Source organism: Sapajus apella, unplaced genomic scaffold, assembly GCF_009761245.1.
Source record: "Sapajus apella isolate SASKATOON/1434 unplaced genomic scaffold, GSC_monkey_1.0 scaffold19, whole genome shotgun sequence".
Lineage (NCBI taxonomy): Eukaryota > Metazoa > Chordata > Mammalia > Primates > Cebidae > Sapajus > Sapajus apella.
The window spans coordinates 6,851,737-6,864,154 of record NW_022436959.1 but is presented as its reverse complement, the minus strand read 5'-3'; the positions used below and the strand labels follow the sequence as shown (position 1 = coordinate 6,864,154).

General features: G+C 38.5%; 1 protein-coding gene across 1 annotated transcript in view; it reads left to right on the top strand.

Moving 5' to 3' along the window:
• GARS1 (glycyl-tRNA synthetase 1) overlaps nucleotides 1–12,418 on the top strand; it is a 39,740-nt gene extending 27,322 nt beyond the window's left edge. Inside the window, exons 11-17 of the mRNA XM_032286883.1 lie at nucleotides 567–674; nucleotides 1,531–1,676; nucleotides 5,136–5,221; nucleotides 7,127–7,236; nucleotides 9,843–9,936; nucleotides 10,634–10,824; nucleotides 12,126–12,418. Coding sequence (XP_032142774.1) covers nucleotides 567–674; nucleotides 1,531–1,676; nucleotides 5,136–5,221; nucleotides 7,127–7,236; nucleotides 9,843–9,936; nucleotides 10,634–10,824; nucleotides 12,126–12,251 — 861 coding nt within the window. The 3' untranslated portion in view covers nucleotides 12,252–12,418. The remainder of the gene's footprint in view (nucleotides 1–566; nucleotides 675–1,530; nucleotides 1,677–5,135; nucleotides 5,222–7,126; nucleotides 7,237–9,842; nucleotides 9,937–10,633; nucleotides 10,825–12,125) is intronic.

The window sequence follows — 12,418 nt, the reverse complement described above, 5'->3', positions numbered from 1 at the left end:
GGCTCACCGCAACCTCCGCCTCCTGGGTTCAGGCAATTCTCCTGCCTCAGCCTCCTAAGTAGCTGGGACTGCAGGCACGCGCCACCATGCCCAGCTAATTTTTTGTAGTTTTAGTAGAGACGGGGTTTCACCATGTTGACCAGGATGGTCTCGATCTCTTGACCTCGTGATCCACCCGCCTCGGCCTCCCAAAGTGCTGGGATTACAGGCGTGAGCCACTGCGCCCGGCCTCTTTCTTTTTTTTTTTAAGATGGGGGTCTCACTGTGTTGCCCAGATTGGTCTCAAACTCCTGGCCTCAAGTGATCCTCCCACCTCAGCCTCCCAAGTAGCTGTGATTACAGGCATGGGCCATCACACCTAGATCAGTGTGAATTATATTTTATAGGCTTATTAGCTGCCTGATATATGAGACTATTCCCATTTCAAATATTTATAAAATTTGATGGAGATTTTATAATCATTATCCTTGAATATATGAAAGGGTTATAATCTCAATGCGTTTGTGAATGAACCCAATGTAAATAATAATAAGTAAGTAATGTTTTTATTGATGATATCTTTTTAGGGTTGGATTGAGATTGTTGGATGTGCTGATCGTTCCTGTTATGACCTCTCCTGTCATTCACGAGCCACCAAAGTCCCGCTTGTAGCTGAGAAACCTCTGAAGGAACCCATATCCTTTCTGGTCATTCCAAAAACTCAGGACCAAAGTGTGAACATCTTGCTAATGTATAAGTCCAAGTTTGCTAATGTATAAGCAAACATCTTGCTAACGTACAAGTACCTTGTTCTATGGATAAATGGAGATGTTTTAGATATCATGGTAACATTTGTTTAAACCTATTATTTTACCTATTCTTTCGTTCCTTTCCTGTTTTCTGTACTTGTAGTCTGATGTGTGCCCACTAAAGATTGGTCTTTAAAAGAAGCATATTCAGAAAAATGCTCCAAATAGCTTTGAGAGTGTTAATAGATTTTCTCAGCTGTTTCCAAAATGCACTTCACACCTGCACCTCCCTAGATGCTCTTTAAATACAAGGTACCGGTGAAAGCTTTTTCCGTTAATTTAGTACCATTTGATAGTAGATGAAATGATAATTTAGCTCACTTGGTCTGAAAATCAGCAAAGTAGAAATTTTCTTTCTTTACTAGGCTGTAATTTCCTTTCTTTACTAGCTGATGTCTTAGGGGTAGGTCAGTAACACGAAATTTTGTTTTGAGCATTTTAGACATAAATTCTTATCAAGAAGGAATTTATGCTGTGGGTTGAGCCATTGCTGATTAGGTAATATCTTCTTTTTCTCACTGTAGCTGGAAAAGTTTCTCTTGACAGTGTTAATTTTGGGTAAGATTTGGCCAAATGATTTTGTGGACAGGTGTTTCATCTTGCCTTGAAATCAGCATAAACAGGATCTGGAAGTACTAATAAATGCTGGGATGATTTTAAGTTGATGATTGATTGTTCTTAGGATCATTTTCTGAAATATTGAGGCAGTGCTGTAGTTTTGGATTCCTTGACTACTTCATACAAAACTGTCAATGTTGTTCAGTTTGAACCCAACAAGGGAGCAATTGGTAAGGCGTATAAGAAGGATGCAAAACTGGTGATGGAGTATCTTGCCGTTTGTGATGAGTGCTACATTACAGAAATAGAGATGCTGCTGAATGAGAAAGGGTAAGATTTAAGATGTTTACTCTTCCATGGGCTCCAGTCAGTTATGTCTTCTGCCAGGCTCTGAAAGTTAGGGTGAGATTAATTTCTTAAGATTTTTTGCAGATAAGTAGTGTATCTTGGCTGCATTTGAAGGACGTCTGCTGGGATTTTGGCATGATAGCCTGGAAAAAAAGATTTGAAACAGTATAAAGATTTTTTTCCTAATAACTTTCTTAAACAAAGAGACTTGTCCGGCCAGGCTGAGGAAAGGTTAGAAACTACATCTACTGTTTCTCAGGTCACTTTTCCTTTTTGGAGGTTTAGAATACTCTATGTAATTGTGTAAACAGAAATATAAACAATAGTGAAAAGCCTTTAAAGAATACAACAAAATCTGGCACTACACAATGTAAAATTTACAATGTCTGACAAACAATAAAAATTACTATATATTTGAAAAAGCAGGAAAAGTCAGTTGAAGGAAACACCCAGATAAAACAAACATGATACAGTAAATACATAAGGATGTTAAAGCAGTTATTATAAATATGCTTCGTGTACTCAAGGGTTTAAAAGGAAGACATGAACATAGGAGGTGAGAAATGGAAAAATACATGTGTATATGTATATAAACAACATGGAACATTTAGTGGTAATATCTCAAATGAAAATTTCACTGGATGGGATTAACAGTAGATTAAACATTATAGAAGAAAGGTCATTGGACTTAAAGACATAGCAGTTAAAAACTATCTAAAATGAAGCATAGAAAAAAAGAGACTGGGAAAAAAGTGTCCAGTGGGACAGTATCAGGGAGTCTAACGCATGTGTAATTGAGAGTCCTAGAGAGGGTGTATAGAAAAAACATTATACAGTAGCCGGAAATTTTCCAAATTTGATGAAAACTCTAAAATTACAGATTCAAGAAGCTTAGCCTCAAGCAGGATAAACACAAGATGACCACATGAAGATGTGAGAATCAAATAACTGAAAACCAGGGATGAAGGAAAGAACCTTTAAACAGCTAGGGGGGAAAAGACTCATTACATAAAAACAAACGCATACAAGAATGATTAGAATTCATATCAAAAGCCATGTAGATCACAATATAATGGAATCAAATCTTTTAAAGTGCTTTAAGACAAAATTCCTATGCCCAGCAAAAAAATATTTCAGAAATGAGGAGGAAATACTTTAAGACCAAACTTGTCCAACCTGCGTCCCGTGGGCTGCGTGTAGCCCAGGATGGCTTTGGATGCTGCCCAACACAAATTGTAAACTTTCAGAAAACATTATGAGGTGTTTTTTTGTAATTTTTTTTTTCTTTGCTCATCAGCTGTCATTAGTGTTAGTGTATTTTATGGGCAGTCCAAGACAGTTCTTCCAGTGTGGCCCAGGGAAGCCAAAAGATTGAACACCCCTGTTTTAGACAATCCAGGGCTCTGAAAGTGCGTTGCCAGCAGACTTCCACTATGAGAATTGTTAAAGGAACTTCTTCAGGCAGAAGAATGAAAGTTTAGATCTACCCAGAGAACTTAAGAGATCTAGAAATGATAAGTCTGTGCGTAAATATAAATGACATTTTTTTCTCATCTCTTAATTTCTTTAAAAGATAATGGAGTATTTAAAGTAAAAACAATAATATGGAATTTATATCGTGGAAGTAAAATGTGTGCTATCAATAGCACAAAGGATGGGAGCAGAGAATTGAGAATAGAATCTTGTAAGGTATATACATTATATGTGAAATGGTGTAATGTTATTTGAAGATACACTATGATAAGTTAAAAAATGCAGAAATGCATAGAGTGAACTCTAAAGCAGTCACCTGGGGGAAAAAAACACAAAAACAAAAGGGGTGTAACTAATAAACCAGTAGTGGAGATAAAGTAGAAAAAGAAAACATATTCCACAAGAAGATGGGAAAAGAGGAAAAGGAACAACAACAGATGGGACAAAGATGAACTCTTGCAAGTTGAAGATATAATTATGTTTCAGAAAAATTCAAAAACATTTCTGTTCTTCCAGAATTAACATCCATTTATATAGTAAAACTATATCAAATCCCATTAAAATGGACTAAGTTATATTACTAGTTAAATATTATTATCCATAAACACAGTTTGCCTTATTAATTATTCTCAAATAATGGCTGTCTCCTTACCAATTGCAACTCTTTGTTTGTTTGTTTTGAGATAGAGTTTCACTCTGTCGCCCAGGCTGGAGTGCAGTGGTGTGATCTTGGCTAACTGCAACCTCTGCCTCCCAGGTTCAAGCGATTCTCTTGCCTCAGCCTCTGGAATACCTGGGACTACATACAGGTGTGCACCAGCACGCCTAGCTAATTTTTTGTATTTAGTAGAGACGGGGTTTCACCATGTTGACCAGGTTGTTCTTGAACTCCTGACTTCAGGTGATCCACCTGCCTTGGCCCCCCAAAATATTGGGATTAAAGTCGTGAACCACCATGCCTGACCCAATTGCAACTCTTTTATAGCTGTTAACTTCCACATACTTAGACTGTGCTCACAGAGAGGATGCATATGGCATTGTGTATGTGATGGAACCTTTAATACATGCACACACAGACTTCAGACAGAATAGTAAAAACAGAATAATTCAGTGAATACCAGTCAGATAAGGCATGAGATCATCACAGGTAAAAACTAGCAAAATGCTGTTAAAACATATGTCAACTATCCAGCTTCTGAGACAACCACATGAGGGCTCTCTATCCTAGCACTCAATTGCTTGGGAGGCAAGAGAAATCCAAATTGATATTCAAAATGTGAGGAAATACCTCATAAGCTGAAATACAGGTATTACATGAAGCTCTTTATAAAGGTGAATTCTTATAACCTGAAACTGAATGGGCATGTCTCAGGACACAAATACAAGGCAGCCAACAATTTTGGAGGGGGGGTAATATTTTATATTGCCATATGAAACAGAAACATTAAACTTCTTTTAAACTGATCATCATCAACATAAATGTCAAAATTTATTTTGAAAATAGTGTGGGTATTGGATTGTAAAATGACTTCTCTAAGTTGGCATACTGGTTCACTTTTACATTTGTTGGGACAGTGGTGAGAACCGTTGTTTTTTTTTTTTTTTTTTTTTTTACTATCAGGCCTATTTCTGACAAAGTTGTTATTATTCTGAAACTGAATTTTTAAAAAGTTGTTTTTGATTTTACCTTGATCTTAAAACCAAAGGAATTTGTCATTAAGTCACTTGTGGAGTTGTATAAAACTAGTCAAAATTTGGGGTGCCTCCTCAGAGTACTTTTTGGTGCCATTGTTAGAATAATACTTAATTTGGTTTTTTATGAAATAATTTAAATTTGAAGTCACTTATTATACCTGGAGAGTTGATCAAGTTATAAAAATCAAAATTTAACAGTCTACAAAATTCCTTCAAATTAAGGCGTGGAGTGCCTGTTTGAACTAATACAAAATGTGTGTTGTTTCTTTGTAGGGAATTTACAGTTGAAACTGAAGGGAAAACATTTCAGTTAACAAAAGACATGGTCAGTGTGAAGAGATTCCAGAAAACACTATATGGTAAATTTGTAAAAATAATAAATAAAAAGCATTGCTCCTTAAAGCTTTCATTGTTAAGTTTGAGACAGGATCTCACTCTGTCACTCAGGCTGGAGTGCAGTGGCACAACCCCTGCTTCCCAGTCTGAAGCGTTCCTCCTGCTTCAGCCTTCCAATTGGCTGGGACTACAGGCGCAAGCTACCACACCCAACTAATTTTTGTATTTTTTGTAGCGTTGAGGTTTTGCCATGTTGCCCAGGCTGGTCTTGAACTCCTAGGCTCAAGCAGTCCATGCCTGCCTTAGCCTCACAAATTGCTGGGATTACAGGCATGAGTGTCCACACCTGGCCCTCATTCCCTGTCTTTTTGGCAAAATAACTTGTTAAAAAGTCATTTAGATCAATGATATTTCATGCTTTTTTAAAAGTTAAGAAGAGCCGGGCGTGGTGGCTCAAGCCTGTAATCCCAGCACTTTGGGAGGCCGAGGCGGGTGGATCACGAGGTCAAGAGATCAAGACCATCCTGGTCAACAAGGTGAAACCCCGTCTCTACTAAAAGTACCAAAAATTAGCTGGGCATGGTGGCGCGTGCCTGTAATCCCAGCTACTCAGGAGGCTGAGGCAGGAGAATTGCCTGAACCCAGGAGGCGGAGGTTGCGGTGAGCCGAGATCGCGCCATTGCACTCCAGCCTGGGTAACAAGAGCGAAACTCCGTCTCAAAAAAAAAAAAAAAAAAAGTTAAGAAGATGATTGCTTTTTGTAGAACAAATTCTGGGAATTAGGCAGTGAGTAATTTGGAACATATATGAAGGCTACTGAAGTTTATTTGTCACTGAATTGAAATTCCTGGAAACAGGGTAGTAGTGGATGTTTGAGAAGCAACTGCCAGTGGAGAGAGTGAGACTGCCTTTCCTTTTGTTCTTGACCTGTCTTGTAGCCAGGCTTCAGTGAGCAGTGGTAGGAGTAAGCATGGGTTTCTCCATCATGCTCTGGGGCTTTGTAGCCATGATCCTGGCAGCTGGTTCAGAGCTACACATCACTGTTACTCAGATACCACAGAAGGATCAGGGGAAAATGCCTTAATCATGTTTCTGAAATATTACCTTTTATCATAGACATAAGAAACAGCCTTTCTTTTCCCCTACATGTGTGAGTTTTTGGTACCAGTGATCTCATTTCCCATAAAACATAAACTCTCCAAGGTTATGGCCAGTTATCTTAGACCTGGGCAGTGCATAGCAGTGCTTCCTCCTTTCCAAATAATAAGTAATAATTATCATTATTTCCTGTGTATACTGTGGGTGTTGTCTTACCCACAGGATGATCCGTGGGCCTCTGTAAGATGTCTTTGATGGAGTGCTGCTCTCTGACTAAACTCTTCCCTAAGGGCCTCCTGACCCCAGAACATTGGTGATACAATGCCAGTAATTTTGTTCTGAACAAGTTCTTATCAAGATAACAAGTTAAAAAGTTAAACACAAACCATGTAATACTTTATGTGCGTGGAAATTGGTTTTGTTAATTTTGCCAGCTGTGGTAGATTTTAAATTCAGCAAAATCTTTTAAAAAGGCTTAGAGTTTTTATGCTTTCTGAGTAGGTGAGGCAGGTAATAGAGACAAAGTGTAGCTGCTGCTATTTTTAGTTTGCCAACCAGTAAAGGAATATTCTGGTAATTCAGGTTTCATTTTTACACTGTATAAACAGAATTTGGTGAAAGGTTTTTTTCACTCCAACTTTCTCTTCAAAGGCATGTTTCCTATCAGCAAATAGTTTTTAGGTATGTTCTGGCTTCTTTATTCTGATATACAGAGATCAAAATCCATCTAGTATAGAGACATTTTTTGTGCTAATAATTGTTTAGAGAGAATCTGAAATGCATTCTGTGGTATTTGAGAGAATGTTATTGAATTTCTGTCTCTTTTGCAGTGGAAGAAGTTGTTCCGAATGTAATTGAACCCTCCTTTGGCCTGGGCAGGATCATGTATACGGTGTTTGAACATACATTCCATGTACGAGAAGGAGATGAACAGAGAACAGTAAGTTTTCGTGTACATGTGCTGTTATAGTGTCAGAAAATAAAAATTTTCTGAACTACATTGTGAAATATATTAATAAGACTCTAGAATCATCAATTAGTTATTACTGTAATCTAGTGCTATTAACACTCATCTTTGCTTAAGTATTTATAGACAAACCATTTGAGCTTTAGGATATGTGAGTTATTCTAGAAACCATTGTTTTAGTTGCCTGGTGCTCTCTATTCTGAGACTCAACCTATTACGTTGGGGAGCAATCTGTATTATGTCAATGGAAGGAATGGTACTTTCTGGATATGCTGTGTTTTCAGAAAATTGGGAAGGATGAGATGACTCATAGAATTTGGCCAGACCACTAAGCTGTATCTATTCTGGTAAAGTACCAAAGGGAACCCTCTCAAACTGCATAAAATTGTCTGGGGTACTTTTGGGGAAAGGATGTGAATTCCTAGGTTCTACTCCGGATATGCTGATTCACTAGGTCTGAGACCCAGGGATCTGGGTGTTTTTTTTGAAAACAAGAACCCTGGGTGATTTCACTGTGGGACCTTGACAGATCATAAATGGGGTAATAGTTATCTGGGGTAGAGCCTTTCCTAGCATTCAAGTATTGCTGAAGTTAGAAGTTTATAAGACATTTTCATCAGCACCCACAAATTTTCTTTTGGGTCTGATGCTTCTGAATCACTGCTCCTTGCCTTCCTCTTTATCTCCTTGCCTTAGTTCACCATTTTTACCTTACCTCTACCTGCAGAAGTTATACTCCTGGGCAGATTACTAGGAAAACCAGTCAGAAGAATGGCTAGAAAGGAGAGGTTGTATATGTCAGGTTAATTGAAAGAAACAGCTTCACTCACTTTGCCATTCCAAAGCTTGAGTGTACGTAATGTTGGCCATCAACCCTGTGGTTCTTTCTAGGACATTTAGCCTTGAAGAATGAACTGGTGAGTTCTGGGCACCAGTACTTTAAAATGTCTGACGCACTATTGTAATACATAGCTAATGAAGTTAGTATTGTACTGTCTGCCCTAAAGTTACATCTTCATTTCCTGACCTTGAAGAGCAGCCCTATTCATTCAACAGATTGTAAGAACCTGGGCTAGGCCCCAGGTACGCAAACAAGGCTCAGTTCTTTCTGAGAAATGATGACAAACATAACTGCATGTGTTCTTTTTAGATGTCAAGTCTGCTTCAAGCCTTTTCTGCTTATTTTTCTAATAAAAAGGTTTTAGAAATTCTTTTATCTGTTCCTTTGAATCTAACAATATTAATATAACTAGAGCTTTAATAGAAATTTTGTAAGGGCTAAACAAGAATAAATTAGTCACAGTGTTTTATGAATTGCATGAATTCCCATCATGAAGAGAAATTTGATTAGGCTGTGGGAAGCCAAAAATGTTTCTAAATTATTAGCACCTAGTTCCTCAATCCATTTGCCTATAAATTTGGTATAAAAACATTGCTAGTGAAATTTAAAAAATCAATTTTCTATAAAGGCAGGTCCCTATTACTCTTAGATTAAATAGAATTATCACAAGATGGAGGAAGGGAATAGAATTCTGAACCTTCTGTGATGTGGGCACCTGTATTGGTGGAGTACAGGCCTTACTTATAGTGAGATAGTCACTGGCATTAAAGATTAATTGAAATTTGGGTGAGAGGCTAATCTGGAACCCGTGTCATTCATTATTTTTATGGGACAAATTTATTCTGTGTTTTTGCCTTCAAAGTGAACCTTTTATACAAGTATTTAAGAACCTGCCTTCAGTTCCCATTTTCAACACAAAGTTGTAGATTGGTTTTCTTTCCACAGAATATTTTTATTTTCACTTATTTTATTATTATTTGGTTATTTTTGGTCTCTTCTTTTGCTCAGCTGGAGTGCGGTGGCATGATCTCAGCTCACTATAGCCTTAAAACTTCTGGGCTCAAGCAATCCTGCATCAGCCTCCCTAGTTGCTGGGACCACAGGTGCTCCTCACAATGCCCAGCTAATTTTTTATTTTTTGTAGAGATGGGGGCTTGCCATGTTGCCCTGGCTGGTCCTGAATTCCTGGGCTCAAGCAATTCTTCTTGAGAAAAATTGCCTCAGCCTCCCAAAGTGCTGGCATTTCAGGTATGAGCCACTGTGCCCAGCCTTATTTTTGCTTTCTTTGATTTCTGAGTTACTCAGAAATTATTTCGGGGGCAGTTTAAGAACGCTATACTTTTTAGTGTAGATATATGGAATATCTGTTTTGTTTTGTACTATTTCTTTTGGGCATATGTTTGTGAGCTAATTAAACTTTTCTGTTTCACTTGGTCTCTAAGGCTCATAGGTTCTTCTCTTAAAAGACAGAATGGACTTTTGGTTTGGGGCATTGCCACTTGTTTGATGATTTAGGTAGTCTCCACAGAAAGACAGTCTTTTATGTGGAACCAAAAAATTGCTGGTTCTCCTGCTTCTCTTTTGCCATACTGCTTTTCATGTCATGTTTTCTGGCATTTCGGTAGTGACTTTATGCTTGAACATTTGCTGAATATTAACCTCTTTTGATTTGGGATATTAACATTTAGATATTTACAAATTAACATATTTGGATTTTTTTCTTTTTTAAACCATCCAGTTCTTCAGTTTCCCTGCCGTAGTCGCTCCATTCAAATGTTCCGTCCTCCCACTGAGCCAAAACCAGGAATTCATGCCATTTGTCAAGGAATTGTGTAAGCAAATTCAATTGGGTAAACTCCATGGGAATAGCATCAAGGAGACTGTACTTTAGGAAATGTATCATTTATTTCAATAAAAATATAGATTGAATAAAGAATATAAATGATTTTATAAAGAGTATGTGATTTTAGCCTGTACTCTTATTTCTAAGAGAGAAGGTATGCTTGCTCAAATATTTTATTCCAGCATTTGAGTGAGTCAAGATAGGACCCAGGAGTTAGATTTAAAAATTATTTGCTTCTCATACTGAAGTTGGTGCTCAGTTGATCAAGGGCACCCGAGTGGAGTGTAGTTACCCTAGTGGATCTACAGCCACAGAATCCACACCCCTGAAAGAAAGCCTAGTGGTCGTCTGGCATATCCCACTTATTTCAGAGTTGGGAAATGGGAAGCATACATTGACCTGCCCAGAGCCATACAAATAGAGGTGATAGAGTCGGGACTCACCTTCTCGCCTTGGCTCTTACTCTGGTATCTCCGGCTGTATCAGATTGGAGGTATGAGTGAAAATTGGGATTCCTGCAAGGGATTTGTGAAACTTTTGGGATTTTCTTTCTCTTGCAACTCAACTTGTTGGTCTCTTGTCCTGATCCCTTTTATAAGTCTCCTGAGCTTGTAAGACAGTAGTTAGATGACATTGGACTTAACTCCATTGTTTTATTTTTAATTTACTTTGTTTATTTTGGACAGCGGAAGCCCTGACCCGGCACGGAGTGTCTCACAAAGTAGATGATTCCTCTGGGTCAATTGGAAGGCGCTATGCCAGGACTGATGAGATTGGCGTGGCTTTTGGTGTCACCATTGACTTTGACACAGTGAACAAGACCCCCCACACTGCAACTCTGAGGGACCGTGACTCAATGCGGCAGATAAGAGCAGAGGTATCTTGTCTTCTCTTTGGCATTTTTAACCTTAGAAATGTGTACTGCTTCTTACTGATTTGTGTTGGATTTTGATGTGTTTATGCTCCCTGTCTTTTTTTTTTCCTTTGTAATTAAAATGAATGGCTTGTATCAGACAGAGCCCAGATTCTCAAGTACCCCTGGTTTAATTATGAAAATATCCATTAGTACTTCTCTAATATTTTATAACCATTTGTATTGCTCTGGGCTCATTCTCCAGCACTTTGCTTTTATAGTTTGTTTATTGGGTAAGAGAAATATGATCCCAAGAATTTGTTGCCATAGTTTTATTGGCAGGCTTTTGGAGGGGTTAGACATTTTAATCTTTTATTTTTACAGACACGTGTACATATGTATGTACAGACTTTTCCATGTTGATATATTCAAAACAGTGAATCATGTTTCAGTAATTTTGCTCAATAGGAAGGCAGTAATGGAGATGGTAGAAGCACAGAAGAGGAAGGGTGGATGGTAAGGGAAAGGAAAGAGTGGCTGCTTTAAATGACATCTGCTTGCCTAATTTATCAACTTTGAGCACGTATTTCAAGTGCTTGTTCCTTGCCTAGCTTGATACAGATAGTAATAGGGAAAACAGAAGCAAAAGACTGCTTTTTTTCTGAAGGAGCTCATAGTGTAATCCAGAAGTTGTGGATTTCTGGCTTGACTTTTTACAGACCATGTATGGCTACACTGGACCTATATCCCCATCTGGGTGTGGTTCTCAAAGTGTGGTTCCTAGACCAGCAGCATTAGTGTCACCTGGAAATGTGTGAGATAAGCCAAACTTCTACCCCAGACCTACCACATCAGAAGCTAGGGGTGCAGAGGCAAAGGGGGCAGGCAGAACTTTTTTAGTTTTAGCAAGACCTTCAGATGATGCTGACATGCTCTCGAAGTGTGAGAACCATTGCTATGCGGCAGCCAGTGTTTGGTTTTGGCTGAGGAGTAGCAGCCTCCTTCGTCGGGGCTCTCCAGTTTGCAAGTCTTAGGTAACTCCCTCACACAGGTTACTTGACTGACTCTTGTTTGTTCTAATAGTTTAATTTAATACACATGAAGTAACTTCAAGGCCATGGAGATTTAGAAAAGTTAGGAAAGGCTTTCTAGCAGGATTGAATTATCTGGGGAACTGGTGGGCATTGTGGGCTAGAAGAAGAGCATGAACCCAGGCCTGGCATGACATTGTTTGGCTCTGTGTAAGGTTTTCTGAGTTCAGGATGATTCTTCTTAAAAATCTGAACAAGTTGGTTGATACTTGGCTTCTCTTTCCTTGTCTTTAGGTCTCTGAGCTGCCGAGTATAGTTCGAGACCTGGCTAATGGCAGCATCACATGGGCCGATGTGGAGGCCAGGTATCCTCTGTTTGAAGGGCAAGAGACTGGTAAAAAAGAGACAATCGAGGAATGAGGACAATTTTGACAACTTTGACCACTTGCGCTAATAAAAAAATAACCCTTATCATGTTCACTTTACAAAAGAAAACAGCATTGTGATTACACGCAGGGACTGTATTTTATCTTCAGTGGCTGCCTGATTTTACCCCTGCAATTAAAATTGAAGGAATTCTGAACAAA